The sequence below is a fragment of the Diplotaxodon limnothrissa genome, linkage group LG12 (assembly GCF_057381915.1).
Source record: "Diplotaxodon limnothrissa isolate DT_005_m linkage group LG12, D_limnothrissa_male_GT1.1, whole genome shotgun sequence".
In the NCBI taxonomy this organism is placed as follows: domain Eukaryota; kingdom Metazoa; phylum Chordata; class Actinopteri; order Cichliformes; family Cichlidae; genus Diplotaxodon; species Diplotaxodon limnothrissa.
In genome coordinates this window covers 23,775,185-23,800,822 of record NC_140607.1, presented here as the reverse complement: position 1 = coordinate 23,800,822, position 25,638 = coordinate 23,775,185, and the positions used below count along the sequence as shown (strand labels likewise).

General features: G+C 39.8%; 2 protein-coding genes across 2 annotated transcripts; both read right to left on the bottom strand.

The window, feature by feature from the left end:
• Positions 1 to 967: 967 nt before the first annotated feature.
• Positions 968 to 8,334, bottom strand: qng1 (Q-nucleotide N-glycosylase 1). Its single transcript, XM_085368365.1, has 7 exons — positions 8,285 to 8,334; positions 7,289 to 7,488; positions 5,719 to 5,866; positions 4,888 to 5,000; positions 4,303 to 4,446; positions 1,879 to 2,074; positions 968 to 1,799 (listed from the first exon to the last, which is right to left on the bottom strand). Exons 2-7 carry the CDS (start codon positions 7,478 to 7,480, stop codon positions 1,570 to 1,572), a joined length of 1,023 nt encoding a protein of 340 aa, XP_085224491.1. The 5' UTR covers positions 7,481 to 7,488; positions 8,285 to 8,334; the 3' UTR covers positions 968 to 1,569.
• A 3,359-nt stretch (positions 8,335 to 11,693) lies between these two features.
• Positions 11,694 to 25,566, bottom strand: hnrnpk (heterogeneous nuclear ribonucleoprotein K). Its single transcript, XM_085367359.1, has 17 exons — positions 25,510 to 25,566; positions 24,602 to 24,675; positions 24,328 to 24,481; positions 23,882 to 23,979; positions 23,501 to 23,557; positions 22,445 to 22,488; positions 20,801 to 20,873; positions 20,258 to 20,371; positions 19,944 to 20,072; positions 19,307 to 19,635; positions 17,583 to 17,630; positions 16,260 to 16,299; positions 15,119 to 15,134; positions 14,662 to 14,694; positions 14,487 to 14,554; positions 13,825 to 13,994; positions 11,694 to 12,564 (listed from the first exon to the last, which is right to left on the bottom strand). Exons 3-17 carry the CDS (start codon positions 24,383 to 24,385, stop codon positions 12,534 to 12,536), a joined length of 1,308 nt encoding a protein of 435 aa, XP_085223485.1. The 5' UTR covers positions 24,386 to 24,481; positions 24,602 to 24,675; positions 25,510 to 25,566; the 3' UTR covers positions 11,694 to 12,533.
• Between the last annotated feature and the right edge of the window lie 72 nt (positions 25,567 to 25,638).

The following is a 25,638-nucleotide window of genomic DNA, read 5'->3' as shown; positions in this document are numbered from 1 at the left end:
AAGAGGAGCAGAAAGCAAGATGCCTCTATATAACTTGTATTAAATAATATTTCACTGAAAAGAGAAATGACCAAAGGCTTTATGTTACCAAGAAAAAAAAGAGAGAAGTAAAAAGAGCTGCATGTTAACATCGGGCTTATCCATTTGCACTCATGAAATGCATAATACTGACTACACTGAATTTAAAAAACACTCTGATTACACTCCTTAAAAGAAAGACAGTATCAAAAACCAAAGTACTCTAATCCTCCTCCAGTTTGATGAATATCATTTAGGGCTGCCACGATTTGTCAACTAGTCACGATTACGTCGACTATCAAAATCGTCGACGACTGATTTAATAGTCGACGCGTCGTTTGAAGCTTTGTAAGATCACAAAAGACGCAGGAATAAGTGGCAGGATTTAAGAGTGTAATAACGGACTGAAACAGAAGATGGCAGCATTGCATGTACAAGGATGTCAGCTACCGTTAAACCCCGAAGAAGAAGAAGAAGAAGCAGCTGTGTCCCAGAATTCATAGCGCGGCCCAGCGCAGTTTCCAACAATGGCGGCAGCTGGTTAGTTTTAATGTTACTCTTATTATTCTTTCTGGGTCACAAAATAAACGTTTAACATATTTTCAGGCGAGAATGTAGCTGTGTAAACCTCAAATATCTGCTCAGTTTATCAGGACACCACATATTTTCAAAAGCGCTCCGACGTTTTCGGAGACATCTGTTACCCACTAGCTCGTTAGCGAGCGAGAACACCGGACTCCCCGCAAATCGTTTTCAAACCCACCGCCGTCTTTCGCTACTCAGGTTAAATATATATGAGTCACTTAGATAACTTAAAATGTTATTGTTTGGCTTTTTTTTTAGTATTTTATTTGTTCCTGAGTAAATCAGTTTGTCTGAGATTAAAGTTATAGTTTTTACACAGCTGAATAAACGTCAAGCAGACAGCTGATTATCAGAAGTGTGAGATGCTCCAGAATATACTCCAGTGTCCTGTTATATTTTAGATAGCAAGGAGTTTATTAAACTTCACCGAAACAATCCGCAAATTTCATTAAAATTTAATAAACTATCATCTTGTCTTTATTTTTAGTTAGCACAGACCTTAAACACTTAAAGCTGTAAGCTAATGATAGTTATATAAGAGCAGATGCTGCTGGTGCAATAAGCTGTAGTTTTGCGTCCAATGGATGATGATCTGATTAGTCGACTAATCGCAAAAATAATCGATGACTAGTCGACTATCAAAATAATCGTTTGTGGCAGCCCTAATATCATTTATTGTTAGACTGTTATATACTTGCAGAGCATACGCAGATTGGCATAATATGATCATTTTCTCCACATCGAGAGGTTTGTGAGAAAATATGACCGACATATTTGAGACCGGAAATGAACAGCAGTGCCCACTCAGAAAGACACGCTGCATTAACACTTCACAGCTGTTTCCACTGCAGCCAAAGAGAAGTCTGTTTGTATGTATACCTGGCACAGTGATGTGCTTGGCTTCAGCCCAGCGAGCGGCAGACTGAGAAGTGCAGCCTCCTGTATGTACGGCTGCCAGCCAGCTCATCAATAGTAAATACAGCGTGTGTGGTGTATGGGAATGTGGGCCATCTCTTTGTGGTGCTGCTTGGCGTAAGGCCACAGGTAAAAGTCGATGATAACAGAGTTCACACTGCAGGGTTGTCCATCTCTCTCCTGCACCAGCTTGTGGAGACGGTCTTTGATCAGCTCCACGCACCAAATGGAACAACCTCGGATCTCTACTTCTCTCCGGTCTCCTGAAGACAGAAGCTCACCTGAAAGCAATTATATCTCGTGATTTGAAATATTATCTTCAGTAAGAGAAACAAGTGCATAGACACACTACTGTCTCACCGTTCTTCAACGCCTGCATCAGCGTATCAGAGTATCGTAGAGCTCCTAAGTAGACAAGCGCCTGAGGAACCCTGTAGTCAGCAAACATGGTGAGCCAATCCATGTTAATGATGTCACCCTGTCCTCTGGCCGCCATGAGGCCCCAGTAATCTGCCACAAGAATCTGGGCTCGCTTGTAGAATGAAATCCTTTTACCCTTACGCAACCAAGAAAGTGACAAAATATCAACATCGTATTTGTCCTTAGGCCACAAATATTTATAATTTGGCAGGTGTTCTTACACAAATATAAAATTAAAGAAATAACGTCAAAGAGTATAATGCTCTCCTCTGACTGTGTAATAAACTGACAGCATCAGTGTTGCTGCACTGTATTTGACCAGGAGGTGGAACTCTCACATCACAATTTATTTTAAATTCTCCAAATGCATATATTTGATCACATATATTTCATATATGCATTTAATATGTATTATGCATTGTGCATAATCTATAAAGCAATATACAGGCTGTATCATTAGGCTGAAAACTCAAAGTATCTGCACAGTTATGTATTTATGCTCCGTACTAATAAAAAGATCAGTTTTCCAAATATTTGGGGAAATTACAGTTTTATGCTTGCTCACTGTGACCTATTCAACCATAAGTGATTGTATTAGTATCTAAAAACCTGTAAATAAGTTAATCATTCCAACCCTTTCCTCTTGTACCAACTTGACATTTCTGAAAAGCCAAACTAGTGCAGCAAATAGAGGGCGTCTCTTTTATTTTTTGCACATTCCCAATTAGAAGAGGTTCCTCAGGGCTCTAGACTAACTTTTTGACATGGGCGCACCGGTACGCCTAACTTTAAAAATTTAGGCGTACCGGCACAAAAGTTAGGCGCACTCAAATTTTTCAACCGCATCGCTTAACACCGCAGTTTTACATGTGCACTTTCTTTGGGGGGGGGAAGTCCATACAGACAATATTAATTTCTAAATTATTAACTAACAAACTTGTGCTTAAAGTGCTTTGTCAATATTGTAGAAAATGTTAAAAACTTAATCATCATCTTGGCCTCCTCTGACGACCTGTTTGCTGCTGTCTGCTGCTGAAAGGCCGTGGGGAGAGGGGACACTTGGGCAGTGCATTTACTGCAGCATATAATGTGTTTTCTGTATACACTGTGCTTTTTCAGCATTCAAATATTGATGAGCACTGGCTATGAATTTCAGACAGATCAGGCCTTAACTTAACAAAAAAGTTATCAATAGTTCTTTTCATCTTTTCTTATTACCCACAGCTACATCCACTTCTCTCAGGCCTAGGCTGCTCACTAGGGCTGAGTATCATCACTGATTTCTATAATCCATTCAATTCCGGTTCTCAAAGTCCTGATTTGATTCAATTTAGCCTCAGACAGTCAGAAATATTATAATTCTGATCATTTATCAGTACTGATACACATGAGACTTCATCAGAATTGTGAAAATCACAGCAGATGCCTTTGTGTGAAAGTAACTGAGAATAAAACACAGGAAAACATGAAGGAGATTTTCCTGGTCTGGCTTTTTATAGCAGATAACCTTAAAAATATTCTGCAATTTTGCATAATTTTAAGAAATTTAAATTTCTTCAGTATTGAACAGCAGAAATTAGGCTTTCTTGTCCGAGGTCATTTAAGTGAAAAAAGAAAAAGCGCTGTAAACAACGCTAGACTGGTGGGTAATAAGCGAATGAATAATGCAGAAAACAGATTTGAGACGGGAAACTGTTCCTGAAGTACAGAGAGAGAGAGAGCTGTGCAGGAAGTGTGATTTTTATCGTGGTGGAAGCAAAACAGCAAAAGTCAGAGGGAATTCATGACGACATTGATCAAATGTGAAGCGCAGTTTGCTGCTTCTTTTGCTGCAGGCTCGGTGAATTTTGGTTGGAGAGAGGCAAAACCTGCAGCTCAGAATCAGCGCAAAAAGACGTAAACACAGCGCGGACCCGAAGAATCGCTAAGCTCCGACAGCGTGTAGTGTTCAGGCCGTCGGGTGAGAAAGCCGAGAAAGACGAAGCTGATTCTGATGTGTTGGGTCCGCTCCGTGTTTAGGTCTTTGTGTGGAATCCGTTAATGAATTGATATCGCTTTATTCAAGCTACTCACCTCTCTCTTCCACCTGCACTTTCAACTGGACCACGGCCAATCAGAGAGGTCCCGCCCCTGACTATCTCTGATTGGTTTAGTCCACGATAGGGGCATAATGTGTGTCTGTTGTTGACCACACGGAGAGTTACAGAGATTTTTTTTTTGTTACCGGAACAGTTGGTCGCACCTGTGCGACCAAATATTTATTTTTAGTCGCACCACTGAAAAATTTGGTTGCATTTGCGACCAAATTGGTCGCACTCTAGAGCCCTGTTCCTAATTTGTACAATGATCCTGCTAAACTCTCACCTCATATGTAGCCTCATCCCTGTACGAGGGGATCTTCTGCACAATGAGCTCCACCATCTTCTGGGCGTCGTTTCCGGCTTGGCTGATAAAACTGCGGAAGCTTCCACCATGTTCCAGCAGCACACGGCCGCCTTCTGTCAGCACCTTGTTAAAAAGATTCAGCAGGTGGCTTCTTTAAATGTAACAGGCAGAAAGCGCCACAATTTAAATTTGTGTTTATAAATGTAACAAAACTAACAGACTCAATAATTAATTGAACCATAAAATCACTTTTCTTGCTTAATATCAAAATAAAATTTGACATTTCATACAAAGAAAGGCAGAAAAATGTGCCAAATATGAATATATGTACCATGATGTTGAATAGAGGAATGTAAAACCTTGTTTATTTCTAAAAGAAAAAGTCACTGTTGCTTTAAAAAGCACTCCTTTCATTTTGTAAATGCTGAGACTGCCCTGACTGAAAAGACAGCTTTTAGATTTAAAGAAAGTAAAAAAGCAAAGTAAAATCAAAACTGAAGCATTACTGAAATCCATATATTGACCAATTGAATCATTATTTGAATATCGTATTAATATCAGAACCTGGTGACGCTCCCGCAGCATCGGCATGGGTGTTTCATTGTCTGACCGAAGGACACGTCCCAACTCCTCCACGTTCATCTGAGAGAAATACTTTGGATCAGTAATAGGTACACCTGTGGAGTGTGGAGAAGAGAAGGTGCTAGGTGGATTAATCTTAAAACAGGAGCTACCCTCGGTGTGCAATAATAAGAATATAACTTGACAGTGGCCATTGCTCACAATAGACTCAAAATACATAATTTGCTCTGATCTCACGCTGTCAACCCCCCACCCCGAGATTCACACTGGAGCCAAACTACCTGTGCTTTTCTGAGAAAATCTCTTGTAATTATAAAGGCCATGGCGACCACACACTGAGAGCTATTCCATATGAGACATAATTGATTCATATCCGGAGTCATTCATGCTAATTATAAATGATGCACAGGCACATGCAGAGCTACAAGCAATTTCCCAGCAGTCGTAGTTCAAATAAAGGGCACAAACACGATAATGGGTAATAACAAAACTGCACAGAATAGAGGGACAATCAAAATATACATTTTGTTCTCCAGAGACTAGGATTAAAACACCTAAAATTATGTATGAAGTAAAGGTAAGAGCATGGGTGTAACTTTGCTGCAAACAGTCACAGCGGCAAACAATTTATAAATCTGACATTTCCATCCTTCATGTTTATGCTCATCAAGGATTGTTACATTTCTGGCTTTCTATGTATAATGCTGAAGAGTCTTTACCTTAAAATAGAAAGTGCTGTGAGTTGCCTACTGCTATTTTCTATAAGTCTGTATAATATAGTAACTAAGTGGATGTACAGGTATGTACTCTTACCTTCTTCCATGGCTCTGGTGATGGCAGCACACAGGGTCATGTAGCCTGTGTATGTGGTGCCTTTATAAGTCACCTCACATTGCTGGGTTTCTTCCTCTGGCCAAAAGGAAAAGTTCATGGTGTCTACTACAAATACCCAGTTCAATGCCTGCAGTGGTAAATTGCACAAATTATTAAGAAAGTATACAAAAAAAAGGAAAGAAAAGTGAATATACTGTAACACACTGTCCAAAAGAGACAGGGTTTCTCCACTGAGGTTTTAAAAATTTGTATTAAATTAGTGTTTTAGTCAATATTTTAAAAACCTGTACCCATACAAAATACAATCAAAGACCACTGCAGCTACTGTCTTTTTGATTAATTCTGGATGTCAGTAGATACAATCATTTCATAAATCCTTCATTGTGTCCAGACAACAGTTGAAAACCTTAATACTTTATATTTATGGTAATATAAAACAGAGTAAAGCAACACATATTCACAATCTCACCACCTGATTAGCTGCAACTATTAAATAAACCCCCCTTAAAACCTTTTTTCTTTTCTTTTTTAAATTTCACAATAATAACCACTAAGTTATTATGGCTAGGTACAAGGACCGGACTTAAATGAAGTGAAAAAGCAGCCAATGCCCAAAGACAGCTTAAAAGGGAATGTCTCAAGAGCACTTCAAAAATTATAAGAAAATATGGCTCCCTGGAAGCAAAATATAAAGAAATGAGGGGTGACTCAAGACTTCGGCATAGCACTATAGTCAGGGCTGCACATAAGTGGTCCGCAGGTGCGCATTCGCCTTCAAAATAAAAAAAACGCGCACCAGATAAGAAGTTGCAACGCGCGTTTGCGTACATAAGATTTTCTGGAGGAGGACAGACGTTTGTTTAGAACTCTTAAAAATGTCGAAGAAGCTCCTTTAAGCAATTACTTTGGTTTTCCTCCACCTCCAACGAAATGTCAGAAGGAGTCCGAACCGCAAAAGAAGCGCGTATTCTCGGAAAAGTGGTTGCAGGAGGTGAGCTGGCTTCAAACAAATGATGAACACACAGAGATGTGGTGCAGAATATGCCGTGAAAATCCCACTCTAGCGGAAAAAAACAGTGCCTTTTATATGGACGCAAACGCGCATTGCAACTTCTTATCTGGTGCGCGTCTTTTATTTTGACAGTGAATGCGCACCTGCGGACCACTTATGTGCACCCCTGACTATAGCAGATATAATGCTTGGTCTAACTTATATATAGGTATAACCAAGGGAAAAACTAGGGAACACACGGAGGTCGACATCTGGAGGGAAAACTGATGAACCGCCAAAGACAGAGACAGTAGATAGGGATATTCAGGACTGATAGAAAACCAGAAACTGGTGGAAAAAAAATGATGAAAATGATGGAAGAAAATCTTCTGAAAGGTTTTCAGAAGGACTGAAGAACTATTGCTTAAAACCATTTTAAAACATTGCAAGAAACTCTGGCTCCTTGGAAGCAAAACATAAAGAAATGAAGGATGGCTCAGCACTTTTGCACAATACTGTATACTATGAAGAATCTTTTCATAGCCTGGGTACTAGTACACTCCCCTGGTCAGATGTGGGTGCTGGGGCCAATGGATTTGCTTTCTTCCAGCCACTGGCTGTCAGCTCGTCACTGTGTTGGAGACCGTAAAGCATCTCCGCCACCTTCTGCACTCCTTCATCCTCGACAAACACATCCCGACTCTGCTCTGCTATGAACTGGCCAGACTCTCCTGGTAACAGAGGCTCCATGATGGAGACTGTAAGGAGCAGAAATTAAAACAAGCATGCATAGTATGAATGCACTCCTCTGTGGAAATAAGAAGAGTCCACGAATGTAAGTGTGGGGATAAACACAACTATCTTTAATATATGCAAAGACTAAAGCTGATGAAACATGTATGGATTGAGTAAGTCCTTTACAAACTAAAGATTCATTATTTGAAATAATAAAAATAATGACCAAAAAATGGATGCAGATTATAAAAAAAGAACAAAAATCGTCTAATAACATTCTCCACAATGAAGTGCTTTGGGCCAACATTTAAAAGAAACGTGGATTTATTTTGAAGGTTCAGGTATTCATCCTGTGTAAGCACTTCAAACATAAAAGCGACGCATGTCTGACCGACGTCACTCCTATTCCTTTTCCCTAAAAGAAGACAATTACACCCCTCCAGGAGTTCTCAAGTATCTGATGACTGTGCGTTAATGTTCGCAGTGACGCACAGCTCCGGTTGCCTGCTGAATGAACCCCATTTTCTACTCCTCTCCTCAGTGAACATGATTTGCCTCTCACTTATATGTTTCATTCATTTTTAAGGCTTAATTATTTGTTATGCAGGCCAATTTTACGCCATCGCGTTTATTTGAGAAACCTGTAGGTGCAAAGTGCAACTACCGGAGCACGCACGCGGTCTCTGGAGTTTCACGACCATTAAGGACATTTCTGAGCGTATACAGTCATCGTCATTAAATAATAAAAACTGTGTTCTAATATAAACGCAGTGGGCAGCAGTACTTTTTTTTATTCCTGTGCAAGCTATTGCTACTCACCGACGAAAGCACGACACCCGCGCTCTACTGTTCCCACTACCTGCTTTCCAGCTATTGACCAATCAGAGCCTCGCTTGTGGCTTAGCTGGTTAGTGAACCAATCACAAGAAGCTAACAGAGGAAACAACAAAGCAACGTCCGTTCCAACTGCCTGCTGGTGTAAAAATGTCTCAAATATGGTGGCATAAATCTCATGGTTTGAGGGGATTTGAGGTAAATGACTGTATTAGGGTTGCCAACCGTCCCTTAAAATACGGAATCGTCCCGTTTTTCGAAACAAAAGTACACGTCCCGTATTGAGCTAATAAGGGACGCACTTTGTCCCGTAATACAGTGAGAATCAAAAGTAGTCTATAACTTTTAATGGAATTAACGCTTTGTTTGAAAACATAATTCCCAGCCCCTCTCCTGCTTTGTGACCAATGAGCTGACAGCACACTTATGACAATTCGAGTATGACAATTCAGATTACCGCTCATCTCATTGGTCGAGGAAAGGTCGCTTGCGGAGAAAATACCGGAAGACAACAGATGACCACAACAAGAAGCATGGCCAACAGGGAAACAAACGCCGACACTGCGGTGCAAGTCTCGGACGACAGTACACCTAAAGCTGGGCAGACACTGTGCGATTTTTTCAGTCGCGATATTCAGCTCCTGCTCAAACTGCATGATTGACTCGCAGGGGTTAGAAGTTGGTAGGTCACGATGCAGGGTCTCACACTATTCCGCCCGATGCTCTGATGCCTGACCTGAGTGCTCACACTGTGCGTCCATAAAATGAAGGTTATAACAGAAAATCTGTCGCGCTCTCTCTCTCCGTCTTACACTCACACAGACACACCACCATCAACTTTGCTAAATTGCTAATGAAAAACATTGTTCAGGCAGCTGTGATTGGGCAGCAGTGTAAATCCAACTATTTTCACGGTTGTTGTGGTCGTGATAATTTTGTGATGCCACATCGAAAAGGCTCGGATGAGCTTTCCAAAGTTCTACAAGTTGTGCCTCCATCGCTTGTGTCCAGATCAGCTGTGCTGCTCCATCTTTTACACCAACGTTTACGTGTTTGCGCGCGAGCAGTGTGAGCGGCTGTGGTGAGACCCTCACGAGCAATTGATTGATCGGGAGCTGGTCGTGAGGTGTTAATCACTTCTCGTTACCCCACGTATACTACACGACGCACGATGAAGGCCAAAATCGGTCCGATCACTCAAAAATCGGCTCAAAATGGGCCTAAAACCGCACAGTGTGAGCCCAGCATTAGAGCAGCAATGTTTGTTCCCCTCAGAGAAAGGGAAGAATGGGAAAAGGAAAACACCTGGCTGGAAAAAGTTAATATGGGCATGTGCAGTGAATATCAGCGCTATGTGGCCAGAAGTGTGATAATATAATTTATTTTGTGTAATAAACAACTGCAAGAATAGATGATTACAACAAATTGATGACTAATACATAAAAGTAATACATAGATGAATAATGATGATGAGTTAAGATGCGTAATCATGGGAACAAGCGGGTTTACAAACGGGAGCAGCTGATTAGCATTACAAAAGCTGAAATAATACCTCAGCTGAAGCCAATTGTACTAAATGCACTAAATGTGCACTGTTACAAGAATGTTTTTCTTTCTATTGTTTTATATTATTTTAAGTTAAGCAGGACAGAGTTAAAGAAAGATTTACTTATATTCTCAAAAGTTAAGCATGACAGGCTTCTGTTTAAGAAGGAGACCTGTTTTATTGTGTTAATGTTGTCATTTTGAGCTAAAAATAAATGGCTAAATGATCATTTGTTTCACATGTGTTCATATCACAAAGAATACACATCTACTTAAATCAAATTCAAGTCAAATGGTTAAAAAAATAATTTCACACACAAAAAAAGAGCTAGAAAATTCACCACACTGGGAAGGGTGAAGACAACTGGGTCGCCCGGCCCTGGCCACGAGGTGTCCCTTATTTATTTTTCAGGGAGTTGGCAACCCTAGACTGTAATAACACCACATGAGGACGATCTGGTGAGCCAATAAGAATTAACTTCTCTATTTGTTTTTTAAGAAAAGGAAAGAAAAAAATATAAATCAATAGATTTATTTCTGCTGGCTGAGTATGATCAACACAAAATTATTAAGTAAAAATTTTAATAACAAAACAATCTGAGTAATTATTCAGTCAAACTTTCATACATTTACTCCGAGAGTCTATTGTGAGTGTATTTTGCTTTTCTTGAACTCACCGGAAAATATTTGAATTTATTTTCTTTTTATTTATTTATTTTTAGGGGGGGGGGGACTCATATTAAAGAAAGTGAAATAAATTCCACTCTCTTTCAGTTCTAAGGTTTTACACGTCTGAATATAAAATGTGGTTCTTGCTGGGTGTTAAAATGAGGTAAATACAGCCTCAGATGAACAACAACACATGCCATATTACATCGTGGTGTTATCTAACGGAAACTAACCCAAAATGTAGTCAGTGTGTGAAAAACTAAGCACACTCTTACTGCTTCTGTATGAAAAATGAAGTTGTGGCCAGGTGATGGTGAGCAAATGTGTTTATCATCAGCAGGTGCGAGCACCTCTACAAAAGCACAAGTTATAGTAGTGTATTTGTCTGGAGCATTCTGGTGTGCGTTAACAAATTGCCAAAGAAGAAAGACATCAGCAATGATCTTAGAGAAGCAACTGATGCTTCTCTAAGATCAGTCTGACAAGGGTTAAAAGGTCATTTCCAAACATTATAGTTACCCATATTCCCAGGAATACAAGTTCCTGTGAAATGCTCAGATGCTCAAAAAACCCCAAGAGATACATCTCAGACATTACAGTCCTCCATCAGTGTTGACGTTCATGACAACACAATTAGGAAAAGACTGAACAAATATGACTTGTTTGGAACGGTTGCTAGGTTTGAAGAAAGCCTCTTCTCTCTAAAAACATGACAGCGTGGTTTCTGTTTGCAAAGTTTTATCTGAAAAAACCACATCCAACACTTCTGGAGCACCGTCCAAGAGAACTGTGTATAAACGAATACACAGAAATCTCAATAAAATGAACCCAATGTGTAAGGAAGATTGGGCCAAAATTCCTCCACAACATCATCAGACTGACAGTTGTACAGAAAATGGTTCTACAGAAGAACAGGGTCTACAATTTGAATGTTTTGTTAAATAATGAGTGTGATATGTCATGTTGTTCATCTGAGGTTGCACTCACATACTCACTCTTCAATCACATGCCTGCAGTATTGTTGGGTCTTTATCATACAATATAAAGTGCCTTTAAGCAACTGTTGTTGTTTGGCAGTATATTAATAAAACAGCATTTAACTAAAAACACTTAGAAACTGATATAGACCAGAAATGTGAATTAATAAAAACAGAAGTTCAAGATTTAGTAAAAAGTGGCATCATCTTTATTCATCTTGTAATTTGAAAATGGGGAGTCTACAGCATGGGCACATGGAGAGCAGGAAACTGCAGGGACAATGAGGTTCAATATCCTTTTCCCCCCCCCCTCTTCTCCTTCCAACGTTCTAATAAAATGCCAACAAATTTCTAGCTACATTTTTCCCCATTTGTGAGGAAAAAAAAAATCAAAAAAAAAAATCAAAGATTTCAGCTGTTTCATCAGACAACTGCTATATTCACACAAATCCCAACATAAACATCCCAAAAATCCAGTCTGAAAGGGTTAAGTCCCCCACAGCTCTCGAAAATAAAATAAAAAGAATAAGCTTACGTTCTGCATGTTGCACAGAGTGGTAATGTAGTACAACTGGGTGCGAAGGAACCAATATAGACTACAGAAAGCACACCAAACCCACACACGCTGACATGTGCTTACATGTACGCACAAAAGATAGATTTCCACCAAGTCACAAACACACACGCGTCATTAAAAAACAAAAAACAAAACAAAAACAAAAACACAAAGCCATCCAAAAAATAAAGGTTATGTTTATTTCTGTGAAAAGTCTGAAGGATAATTTGTTATCTGTGTTAGAAAAAAGCAAGTGTGTATCTGATAAACTAATGGATTACACTCTTAAAAATGCAGAACATCTACATTTTCTCTTATGCACAGGAATGTTGGACATTTATTTCATTAAAAAATACAAAAATAAGATTAAGAAAAAACCAAAAGACACCCACAATCCAGAATAGTCTGAAGGTGATGTGCTGGGAAGGGCAGAAAGGTTGAGGAAGGAGGGGCAATCTCATTCTTCTTCACTTTGAGCCTCCTTGGTCTACAGCAAATGACCAGAGTACTGCTTCACACTGAAATAAAAAGAGTGAGAAAATAAACAACACACACAAAGGGGGGGGGGGGGGGGGGGGGAACGTTGCACATTGCAAGCCAATGGAATTGTAAATATGAGTGGGAGCATGAATGTGGAGTGGAAAGAGACAGCAAATAGGAGAGGCAGAGGAAAGAGAGGATGAAGATGTGACTGAAGTGCCTGAAAGAGAATGAGGAAGACGAGGAAAATAGCAGGGTGTGGTTAGCCCTTGTGTCTAAGCAGGTGCAGCACACTGAAAGGGAGGAAGGAGAGAAAGGAAGAGGGAGGAAGGGTTAGTTAGCATGGCAACACTACCCTACTCAAGAGAAAGGGCGGCAGGTCTACAGCTGTATTAGCATTCGGGCAGTAGCATCAACAAGGAAGTAGTGTGTATTATACGTGCCTACTGGTTGCCAAGGGAGACAGAAGAGGAGGAGCCTGTGCTATTTGGCAGACTGTGATTTGTTGTCGGTTGCTCTAACTAAAAACAACAAAATCACTAGTCTTCCACACAGCAGCAGCCAGGGGAAGAATCAATCCACTCCCTGCTTCACAGTGAAACGGCTCTGATGGCAAACGGACTGTTTTCTTTTTTCTGCTTTTTTTTTTTTCATAATAATTTAACAATCATATTTCAGGGGACAGATGTGACAGTCAACGAAATATGCCTATCACATCAACCCTTAAAACAAAAACAAAACAAAAATAAACATGTTACGTGATATGTACAACAGCTGTTAAAGCTTGTCTGTTCCGTCACAGCCATTTCATGTAAGAGGAAGGTTTGTACTAGTTGCACGTTGCATGGGAAGAAAGGAAGGGGGTTAGTGAAGAAAAGACAGCAGGCAACAGAATTTCAGAAACCCAACGAAAAGTGGACTAACAGAATGTAATTTCAATATAACATATTTACAACCTCAACCAAACCTTTCCCCTATTAATGTGAGGTTCAATGAATTGAGGGAAAGTTAATCTTTCACACATGAGCAGCTCTTCTCAGCATAAGTAAACAAGAATGCACTTTCTGAGAGGGTTGCATTATACTTTTAATGATGCAACCCTCACTCATGAGAGGTCAGTTGACCACTGAACAGTTTGACTGAGGTTTTCTAAAAGTTCAAAACTAACATTACAAGTTACTGAGCCTTATAAACACAACTTGAAGATATAACTACCACCAGCATGCTAGACCAAGAATTTCTAAATCGAAAACAGGATAAAAGTCACTGGAATATACCGAGCCCATGTCAGGACTTGCCTGTTCTGTAGGAGGTATTGGGCATTCTGGATCTGATCCTGGGTGCCAGAAATGGTAATGATTCGGTCCTCAGAACCTTCCAGAGGTTCATCAATCTTGATGGAGGCCCCAGACTCATGGCGGATCTGTTTGATCCGCTGGCCTCCCTTACCAATGATAGAGCCAGCCAACTGTACCGAGTAAAAAAAAAAAAGAAAAGAAAAAAAAAAAAGAGGGGTGGTGAACAGGGGGCGGGCAAAATGTTAAATTATTTTAGGTTCTGTGACTAAAGGTGCGTGTAGGTTGACAAATCCAAATTGGAGACACAAAACACAGAAAAGCTTTACTCAGGAAAAAAAAAAAAAAAAAATCAATGAAAATACATCTTGAAATTATTTTAGGTAGTGGTTAGTTCTTTAATAAAACCAATAAATGGACCTTAAATGACTTGTCTACTGTGGATATTCTGTTGGCAAATTTTAGCTGCTGCACACCTAACAGCAACTCTCACACACACAAAAAATTAAATGCCACTTAAATGTCATAATGATAATGACAGAGTGCAGATAACATGCTTGGATTGCAATGTACAGTTCCAATCTTTATAATATGGGGCACAGTAGACAAATAAAACAGATCTTCCTTAGGTGTAAGTTTACAGTTCTATATTGTCATTCACTCACATCTTTAGGGATCGTCACTTGTGTGGTAATGACAGGGCCACCCATGTCGTTATAGGAGCCACGACCACCTGATGGCAAGAAGAAGAGGAAAGGTAAGAAAAGGGGGAAGAAAAAAGAAAGAAAGAAAAAAGCAATCTTTTCTAATCACGTTGACTGATGAAGTGTAGAGGCTCACCTGACTGGTAGCTATCCCATGAGGAACTGTTATCTGAGCAGAAGAGGAAACAAAAAGAACACTCAGTGATCACCACCAAGACAGGCCAACAGTTGTTCAAATGACCCCCCTTGATACTAAACTTAAACCCATAAGTGGGTACATATGGCAAAGAAATCAAGAAATGTGTTAAATCATATTTAAATCTCTACCTAATCCTTAACATTTGCTGGAAACATGTTTAAAATCAAATGTCATTGCAAACAAATTTCTTTAAAATTCACAATACAGATTTAAATTAATATCCCAAATTCATTAGCTGCAATATCCTTTTAGCCCATTTATATTTGTAACATATGAGAAAATTATTGTCACCACACTAAATTATTAAGAATTCTCCAACCTGTACTGTTGATTAAGACGTTAACAGCATTGTAACCACATCCTCGTCACGCAATACAGGATGTTTAGCACTTACCATATCCTCCGCCACTCTGTAAGAAACACACAGAAACACAGACCGGTTACATACAGCACAATGAAGTCCTTTCATCTTTACATCCCACAGATCGTACGCAAAAATGCACGGATGCTGAAGCTGCAGCATCCATGGAGTAGACTAAACTAAAAGCCACCCAGTATTTCATCCATAATACAGACTCCTCCTCCTTCTCTCCCTCCCTCCCTCCCCCCTCCCCATCTCTCCTTGCATCTCCATCAGCCCCCATTTTCAGCTGCTATTCAGCTGCTGCTGTCACCAGGGCAACAAGCAATTCAAATAGCTGTTGCTGAGCAACGGCAGGCAGTATCCTGCCAGCTCTCAGAGAGGGAGAGGGAGAATGAGGGAGAGAGACCTTCCAGTCTGTCAACAAAGCATTATTAGTGCTTAGCAACCAACCACGGCCACCCCCTACCTCCCTACCCTTCCAACATCCTCCCTCACTTTACAGGAAAAACAGGCTGGCCGTGAAAAGTACACAGTAAGAGGGTAATTATAGCTGATTATTATGGGGTGTCTCCGGCTGTGGTGATTACGGTCATTTGGTGGGATGGTTTACACCATGCAAAAGCTAGCTTGGATCCATGGCTCATTTGAGTGTATGCACATTCATTTGCACGAGTGACGACGTAATGTCAACTAGAATTACCACCTTGTTATTTTATCCTTCCGCCAACCAATCAAATTTCAATTTACATCCTGCCCAGCCCTGCCCTTCTGTATGTAAAGTTATCACTTAACCATTTAATACTCTTTGGCATTTATGATCAGTTCCATGGTTACACACTTACACAATATATAATGAACTGTTTCAAACTATTTTTGATCTTTGGCCGCCAAAATGAAACCAGTTCATACTCTAGTTCAAACAAACTTGTGCCAAATTTTAAGAAATTCGCCTCAGACAGACGTACAGAAAGAAAACCTAGAAAAAAATCCCTCTGGTTATGGCAGTTGATCACATGCTGACTTGATAAACCATTATTGTCATGACAGGATAATGGGACAATCACAGCATATTGTGTGGCGACAGGACCAACAAGTATGCTAGGTTGTGGACGCTGGCACCCAATGAGATGCTAGTACCAGAGCCGCATGCATTTAGCAAAGGGTCACTAACCATGCTATCGCTGTAGCGATCCGGTCTGCCTCTTCTGTCACTGGTGATGGAAGGGAGGGGTGGGCAGAAACACAGAGAGAGGGAGATGTGGGTTGGGGTGGAAAGAAATAGAAAAAGCTTAGAAAAATGCTTGACAACATTCCAAAGAAAATTTCTGGTCCAGGTCAAACTGCACACACACGCTGAGCAAGATTACAGTATAAACACATTTCCTCTCAGCCATCTTCCCACACAGTAACAGGAACAGCTCTGACAGTGTTATGGTGAGAGGAGTGACAGGTGGTGGTGATGATGATCAGAGCCAAGGGCTGCTGAATTTCCCCCCCCTTACACGACTGAGCTAAAATAAAGAAGACTGAAGAAACACATTTGGATGTACTTTGTACTTTTTCTTTTCTTAAGAACATACATGCACAGATGTTAATGTTGTGATAAAAGTCTCATCATAACTTAATATCATGTAGTGCTTTTGCTACACTCTTTCCCCACGTTTTGTTAATAATAAAAAAGTCTTAGAGATATCATCAACAAGGCTACTGTCAGGGTATCATAATAGCTTTGTTCTTGTTTTGTCATCGCAGAGCTTACATTTTAGAATTTTTAATAGCCCCGCCCATAGTTTGACACCCAACATAATTTGCTTGAATTGGTTTACTTCAGGTTGGATTTAAGAGTCCAAAATGAAGCAAAATTATACATCTCTATATATTAAAAATATTTTTAAATCAAAAGCTGGCATTGAAAGCATACCTCTTAGCAGGGGCTGTAAGTGACAAGCATCACATCAGCACATGACCCTCACACACCACCACAAAATAACTATCTAATGAGTAGCACAATGAATGTGTTACCATCACAAGAAAGAGCTTGTCATACAGTGTTGCTCTACTGTCCTACAAAGCACTCCAAATAGATGGGCTGAACATGTGAATGAAGGTTAGGGTACTAAAAAACAAACTGTAGTATTTAGTAGTTAGCAATACAAAAGAAGAGTAAATCTTTTAGTTTCTCAAAAATGAGCAGAAAAATGTGTAGAGCAGAGGAAACTTGTGGGGATACCTTAACAATTAATTTTCATAAACTCCAGACAAATTGTCCATTTCATTTGTGAATGTAAATTTAGGCTTTCAGCAGCAGCGAATCACTCCAAACACAGACCGATGGGCAAAATCCCACTGGCGTTAACATGAAGTGAATTACAGAACATCTACTTATAATGTGACAAATGCAGGTAATACAAACCAACTGAAAATCAGAATGTCAAAGTATCCCTGTTGAGATTAGTTAGGAGGTTTAGTCAAAGGTTTAGGGGCAGAAACTTACTTTGACCTCTCATCTGAGCCGCGGTACGAGTCATAGTAACGATCATCTCTGTGGGCAAGATGGAGATGGGGGTCGGCAAAAACAAATAAACGCACAAAAAAAAAAAAAAAAAAAAAAAAGATACAAACACACCCAGACAATGATGAGCACATACACTTAATGAAATGATAGCCACTCAATAACATACAGAATACTGGACTTAGTTCGTCTTACACAAGACAACTGAACCAAGTTGACCCTAAACAGAACGCATCTGAATGGAAAGAAGGCACCTGAAGAGATTAAGCTCTGTATATGGACATGTAGGAAAATGAGCAAGTGCTCTTGAATATAGAGTTGCTGTTTTTTTAACCTATCAAACTCAAGAAGCGCTAAACAGGAGTGAAAGGACTCAACTTTGAACTCAAATTTTATATAGAGATTGAAAATGTGACGTCATTCAGGGGTAAAACCGCAAAGGATTCTGGGAACTCGTGGCAAGAGGTACTAGCGCACGCAGGCTTTCAATTGAAATTACATTACACAGCGATAAAAAGAAACACAAAAATGTCAAGAAGCTGTTGTATTATTAACTGCAATAGCCGGTCACATGACAGCCACGGGAAGCCGACGGGTAAAGAGATCGGTTTTTTTTTTTAATCGGATTACGTCGTTGAAGAGAAATTGTTTGAGCCATGTTTCCGAAGTAACAAAGAGGCGACAGATGGCCTGGATTGCAGCCATTCAAAGACCAAATATAACGTCCCAGAACCCTCCAGCTCACAGGTTAGTCTGCCCCAAGAATTTCCACAAAGGTCAGTGTTTTGTAGTAGTTAATACGTCATTTTCATAACATAATTGGTGATATAGGTTACAAGCAAGTCTGGCGCTGAACAGAAACTGTCGCACTATGCTCCTTTGTTTATTGTATAACTAATTGCCCAGGACGATTACAGCATACAATATTATTGTCACTGCTACATTTCTGTAATGCGAATCAGAAATTATTTCCACTACTATTTAATTATTGTTGAGCTTAAAGTCCTATTAATAAACGGTTAACGAATGTGTATTTATGAAGACGATTTGTGAGACTGGTAAACTTATGATACGTACGATGGTCTTTCGTTCTACACGGTGCATTTCAAGGTCCTGTACCCATCCGTCAGTAAACTGTACCTGGGCTTGTTGCAGTGACCTGAAGTTACTAAACTTCATGAGTGTATGCACTCACTCCAAGAACCGTATGATTATAAATATGAGCGTGGTGAAAGTTGGGCAGCACACTAATATATTTTGTCCACTCTGTGTGCTCGTAAGGGTCTGACCCTTTCACTCCTTTGATTTTTTCCTCATATCTTTTCTTTGACTTTTCATCAAGTCTGTCTTTGTACGGACCGGCATTGTTCTCCTTCGTTTTGTACATAACTTTTTTGGGGGACAAAGAAAGAAGGTATCGGAACCGGAGAATGAACGTTTTGCGATGCTGCAAATGCTTGCGTTTGATGCATTGCTTTGCCACGAGTATCCAGCATGCAATGCGCGAAAGTCACATGGTCAGTCAATCTCTATAGTCATTAAGCTCTATAGTATTAAGCAAATCAGTGAATGCTTACAAGATGGGCAATGTATTCTTATTATAACAAACTCACTTAAGTGGGAATGCCTTGGGACAAGACTGATTTGTGCACAAGAAAAAGCAAAGCAGGGGAGCAAACTGCATGTTATCTGTGCTCATCTCTTACCCTCTGTGTGGGTGTCCCATTGGCATGTTGCGTCCACGGCTACTCCCTCTACCAACCCTACTCGGATGTGGTGGGGGAGGACCTCGGCGGGGGCTCATTTCATCGTAATCTCGACGTGACGGAGGCATGGGTCCCCTTCCCCCTCTACTTGAAGGCATTCGGTCAAAGCTGCGCTCTCCATGGCTGGACCGGCTACCGCGCATTGGGAAACCTCCCATTGGTCTGCGTCCACCCCCTCTCTCCTCAAACATCATGGTAAAACCACCGTATTCATACGTCTCGTCGTAGAAGTTGGGGTCATAGGGCTGTGTACGGCCCTTTATGGGAGCCTGAAACAGGGAAACAGAACATTCAGGCCTGCCCAGAGCGTCAATTTAATTTACAAGAAAATAGAGGGATCATGCGCAACAATATTATTATTTATGTATTATTTATTATTATATGGTTTAAGTTCTGTGAAATTATCATGGATTTCATATTGAATTAAAACTCCCAACCAAACCTAAGGCAAAAAAAAAAAAAAAAAAAACAAACAAACAAACAAAAAAAAAAATTCCCATAGATCAGCAATTTTCAATATATAAATAGCTGCAAAGATAAATACATAAATGAACTACTCCAGAATAGATAACCTTACTTCAGATATGAGCTCCAGCATAGTCTTGATACACTCCACCACTCTCTCCGTTTTACCACCAACCAGAACTACACGGTCTGTCGACTGGGGACAACACTCCTGAAACAGCTTGATGCTGGTCTTTGTGTTCTGGAGACAAATACAGACACACACACGAATGGACAAAGAAAACAGATGCTCATTTAACAAAATCCCAAGGCTGTCCATTTATTAGGGAAAGACAGATGAACAAAAGATGGCATTTAAATCAAGTCTAAGAATAATATAAAATTTACAAACATAACAAAAACAAATCTCCATTTTTTTGAAGATACCTCACGCAGCTCCTTGATCTTGGCTCCCTTCACTCCAATGATAGAACCGGCCAGGCTTTGGTGGATCAGCAGACGGAGCTCACAGTCAAAATCCATCCCATTGTACTGCTGGTACTGCACGGGACATTTAACATATTCAAACCATAATACAAATTTTATACATCGTTACCTCATACACCTGATTGCCAATGGGAACACATGAGCATATTCAACCTGAAATGTAGCTTAAGACTCTTAGAGGGAAAATTCTAATATTTATTCTTTAAAAAACAAAACAAAAAAACCAATTAATGGTAGATAGAGGCACATAGAAACAGTGTTATACATAGTCACATCAGACTGCCGACACATGCAATCAGAAAGCCTTTAAACCAGTGAAGTTTGACCTTAAAAACCACATACTGGCAAACACGCTCACACCTACAACAAGCATATGAAATTTTCAAAGCAACTCACATTTGCAACAACTAGTTTTGCAATAACTTAAAATCAGAGGGGGAAAAAATAAATAATTAAATAAAACGGGGGTATAAAAGTGCTCACCTCTTCCAATGTTGGAATAATCTTCAGCAGGATTTCTCCAACAGTTTCAATGTCTGCACTGATGCTCAGGATGCTTCAGAATTCATCCATGCGTAACAATTAGAGGGTGGGGTTGGGGTGCCGGCAAGGCATCCCAGGAGGAAGGGAACAACATTTTAGATTATAGAATTCATACCATCCCCCTTTTTGCCATAGAAAAAACTGTCAAACACCAAATAATGATTCAATGAGACTAACACAGCTAAATTAAATATTTGCGTCCAGTTTTTTTTTGGTTTTCTAAACTTTACATGTTAGGTCAAGGTTGTTTTTTTAACCTCTGTAACTGGCAAAAAGCTGGCACCCAAACAATGCAATGAAAAGGAAAGTCTTTGTCCAGAGAAGGAAAGCAAAGAGACAAAATTAAAAGGACCCAAAGAAAAGTGACTGCATTTGGTGACCACTGAAGAGGGGAGACAAGGGAGGTTTGAGGAGGAACTGGCAGGAATGAGCACCAATGGTGCCAAAGAGAACTCTAAAATCTTAAAGCAGAGTTTGGTGGATGCAAACCACAAACATTTTGACCACAAAGACCCCAAAATGCGCAAAACAGTACGTTTAAAAATCGCAGAGGAAAATCAAATAAATAACCCCATCGCTTTTTTTTTTTTTTTTTTAAATTACACGCAACTTTTTTTTTCTTTTTTTTTTAAATAAATAAATAGTTTGGACAGTCAATTTGTAGTTAAAATGTTGGTGTCCACACCCACCTAGTGACAGTACAATAAACACTAGTTACTGAGGAGGAAAACTTAAGCACAGTTTTTACATGGGAGCAGAATGTTGGCAGTTGAAGAGTAAAAGAGCAGATTACACCATGGTAAATGAAGTCTGCCACCACTCGAGTTTGCTTTGTTTGCTTTTTAAGGGGATGGAGGAAGCAATAAATATAAAACCAAAGAATGCAAAAATGAGCAGGACAGAGATATCCTGTATTTTCAATGGCTTCAGCAGTCAACCAAGTTCAGATAAAGCAGAAGACAGGAAAGGGAAAAAAAAAAAAAAAAAAAAAAAAAAAAACCACAACACTTGAATCTCAGCTTGCCTTTTGCATTTCAGAATGGATGGACTACTGTAGTTTATCAATATAAAAGAAGGGCTTCATAAGGAAGGAATGAGATGATGAAGCAAGTGAGGACATGAAACTAACAAAAATTAAAAATAACACCAGTATATCCACTCTGAAAGGGGGAGGGAAGTGAAAACACGAAAGATAAAGAGGATAGATGATCAACTTAAAAACAAACAAACAAACAAACAAACAAACAAACAAAAGAGGAACCACAAAAACACACGGACATATTGCACAGATTATAGCAAAGATTTAAAAAGATAGTGGCAGAAAAACCCTGACAACACCAGCCTAAGTTTAAATGCTGACGTGACTTTAAAAATGGCATATAAAAGGTTGTTCACATGGCTTTTACTGGATCAACAGGCAGATTTGGACATGAAGGTATTTAGGCATTTTGACTCAGGCTAATATATTGTATGAACAGGTAGTTTAAAAATACAGTGACTGGACAGAGGCAGGATGACTATTCATCTCTTCTTGTTTATTTGACCTGTAGTCAGGCAGTGAGAGGGAGGAGCTTAGGGACATACCGCTCAGGCCCACTGCTGTCTGGGACTGACACACTGGCTTTGTACTGGGCGTGGCATGGGCAGGGGCCAGGGCCATTCGAGCACAGATGTCAATCAAGTAAGGCGCCCATTTAAGGACAGGGCACGATTATGGGCAGGGCCAACCAGGGTGTCAGGTGGGCGGGCGCAGGAGGGGCCATCCAGAACATGGGCAACAGAGGAGGAAGTGGGCAAAAAAGTAAACAGTAAAATAATAAACAAGGGGAGAGGGAAGAGGGAAGAGGAATACATTTTTAATATACAGGCTCTACACTGTTCAAATGTTACTTTAATTTGATTCTCTCAGAGATTGGTTTGTCAAAGAGAGAAAAGGAGGAAAAGTGACATTGGAAAATGGGTAATGGCATATCATTATCATGAAGAGTTCAATGTTGGGGAATAAACCAGAGACAGTGAGAAAAGAGGGGGACAACAAATTGCTGAGGGCTAGAGAAAGTCAATGAAACTCAATGAATTAACAACTGGCCTGTTTGTCTAAACACAAAAAAGAAGGGAAAAAAAAAAAGTTAGCTTGAGCAGCAGGTGACCTTACAAACTCAGCACTGTGCTCATAAATTTAAATTAACAGGAGCACCAGTGTTTCCACATCAGCAGTGTGACAATAAATTATCATTGTGAAGAAACAAATGGACATGAAATTGGGCCTTTGTGCCTAGGGATAGTTTAGCTTAGATGATTACATAATGTTTATGTGAGAAGAAAAACAAAACAAAAAACAAAGATAAACACAACCCCAACTGGTTTGTCAGAGGACCTAATGAACAGGAGGCTTAGAAACTTTGCCTTGTTTACATGTAAGAAAATACAAAAGCTAAATATTTAAATATATTTGAATAGCTATTACTGTAAAAAAAAAAAAAAAAATTTTAAACAAAAACTGCTGTCCCATAAGAGAGGCTAGTCAGGTTTTAGAGGCCAGTGGAAAGAGAGAAGGAGAGAGATAGAAAAACTATAGAATAAAAAATTAAAATCCTAAACAAAATTAAAATTCAGGCTGCATAGAATAGATGTACTCACGTCTGTACGCAGGGCTTTGATGTTTTTGCCACCCTTCCCAATTACAGCTCCTGCATTCTAAAAACACAAAGAACAGATAAGAAGAGTAAATATTAATTATGGTGCTGCAATTAAAAGACATTACAATTAAATGTGAGGAGAAGTACTTTATGAATATAATGAAGCCTGGAAATTAATTATTCAAAAGGCATAAATGTAATGAGGTGAACAGAAAGAAAACCATGAAAAATACATTTAAAAAACAAAAACAAAAAACAAAATGGTCTGAGTAGGAGACATTGTCAGTCTTACTGAAGGGCTACCCACAAGAATGAGACAAAAATATAAATAATCACATAAGGATTCAACATGAAATGTGAAATGAAAGAGAAGCTGATTTACTTTGCTCTGCAGGAGGATGCGAAGCTCAACCATCTCATCCGAGTTCCTGGAGCGCTTGAATGATTTCTGCTCATCTGCATCCTCAGCGGGGCGCTTACCTGGCAAAAGGAGATAAAAACACAGCATGACAACACTGCGCCAGCGTGCACGTGCACACACACGCTTCAACAAGATAAATTAACTATTCAGTCGAAAGAGAAAAGTGATTTCAAACTGTTCTCCCATTATAAGCTAAACATATACAAATCTCCCTCTGCACATCTAAGAAAGAAAAGACTTCTTTTAATACACAAACACAATTTTAAACATAGACCAGTGAATATTTAGATCCCTTACTGTAACATAAAAAAGCAATTACTTTAATCTCCAAATACACAGATTTGCCAACCGTGTCCAAAATCTGATGTATTTAAACAACATGCAAAACTTTAAAATAAGGTTTTTACCGTTAGTCTCTGTGTTGCTGAATGAAGCCTCTTCTTGCTGATCAATATCTGTCTCCATCGTCTTCTAACAGAAGAATAGAAGAGCCAAACACCTCGATCAGGGATAGAGATGGTAGCAATTGGGAGGGAGAAGCAGAAAACTGGCCCCTGTGAGCTGAGGTTTTTTGTTATCATTGTAAGAGCAAGAAAAAAAATGAAGAAATTAGACAAATCATCTGAGTAAAGTAGATCGCAGGACTGACATGGAAGAAACTGGCCGATCCCAGAGACTCACCGATATTTATTAGGAGAACAAGGGCGTGTTGAGAGGCGGAACTACCGGAGCAAGAACCAAACAACTCCTGCGACCTGAAAGAGAGGGAGAGGCTAATTTAAAATACTGAAATGATGGCATATAAATAGAGAGCGCGAGAAGACAGTTCGGTAAACACCAATGATGGGTTTAAATTCTTATATTTTATCTGAAGTGACCGATAATCAACTAAGACCACTGTTATCAGAATGAACACCGTTGCTAAATGTTATCAGCTGTAATGTGATCACGCACGGGGTTTGTCTGGCTGAAGAGAGGAGAAACCGCGACAGCTTTATAATCAGGAGTTAAATAGTTAACACTAACATATAATGGCAGACCAAAAAATAACTTATTGCTAAAAACAACAAGGCGAGGGTTGTTTTTTTAATATAAGTAATATATACTATATTAACCAATAGCAGCCAAAAGATAGTGAACTGGTGACCAAATCGAAAGTAAGCTGGTCCGGTTAAAGCTAACATAGGGACCGTTGCCTAAGGTGCGGTTAGCCGTCGGCGGAGCTAGCCAGCCCGCAGTGAAACGCTTCGAGTTCTTGCGCTCACATTGGAATTTAAAACTTCCCTACTACTCTGCACCACTTAGCGCTTCAAATGCGAACAGTAACGCGACACGGATCTAACGCGAACGAGTTGCTAAAATATAACCAATCGATCAATACAAAGAGTACACTAAGTCGCGCACGCTAGCAGCTAGCTACTTTCGCCATGTTGCCTTAATTTCGGTTCAGCACAAACGCAGCCAAGCAGAGCGGGTTGCACCAAACAAGCAACACAGTGAGCAAACAAACATTAAAGGCGTAGTTCTCATTATAGTAGCCGTGCAGTTCAACAACAAAAAGCACAAATATATATCTTCAAAACACAAACCTGCAGCAAACACCTCGCTAGTTGCCTCTTCCTTCTCCACCGAACCTGGAAATAAAATGATAAGACGACTCACCGTGTGCTGATTGGCTGAACGGAGAGCGACTCAAGCAGGCGATAAATCCGATTGGC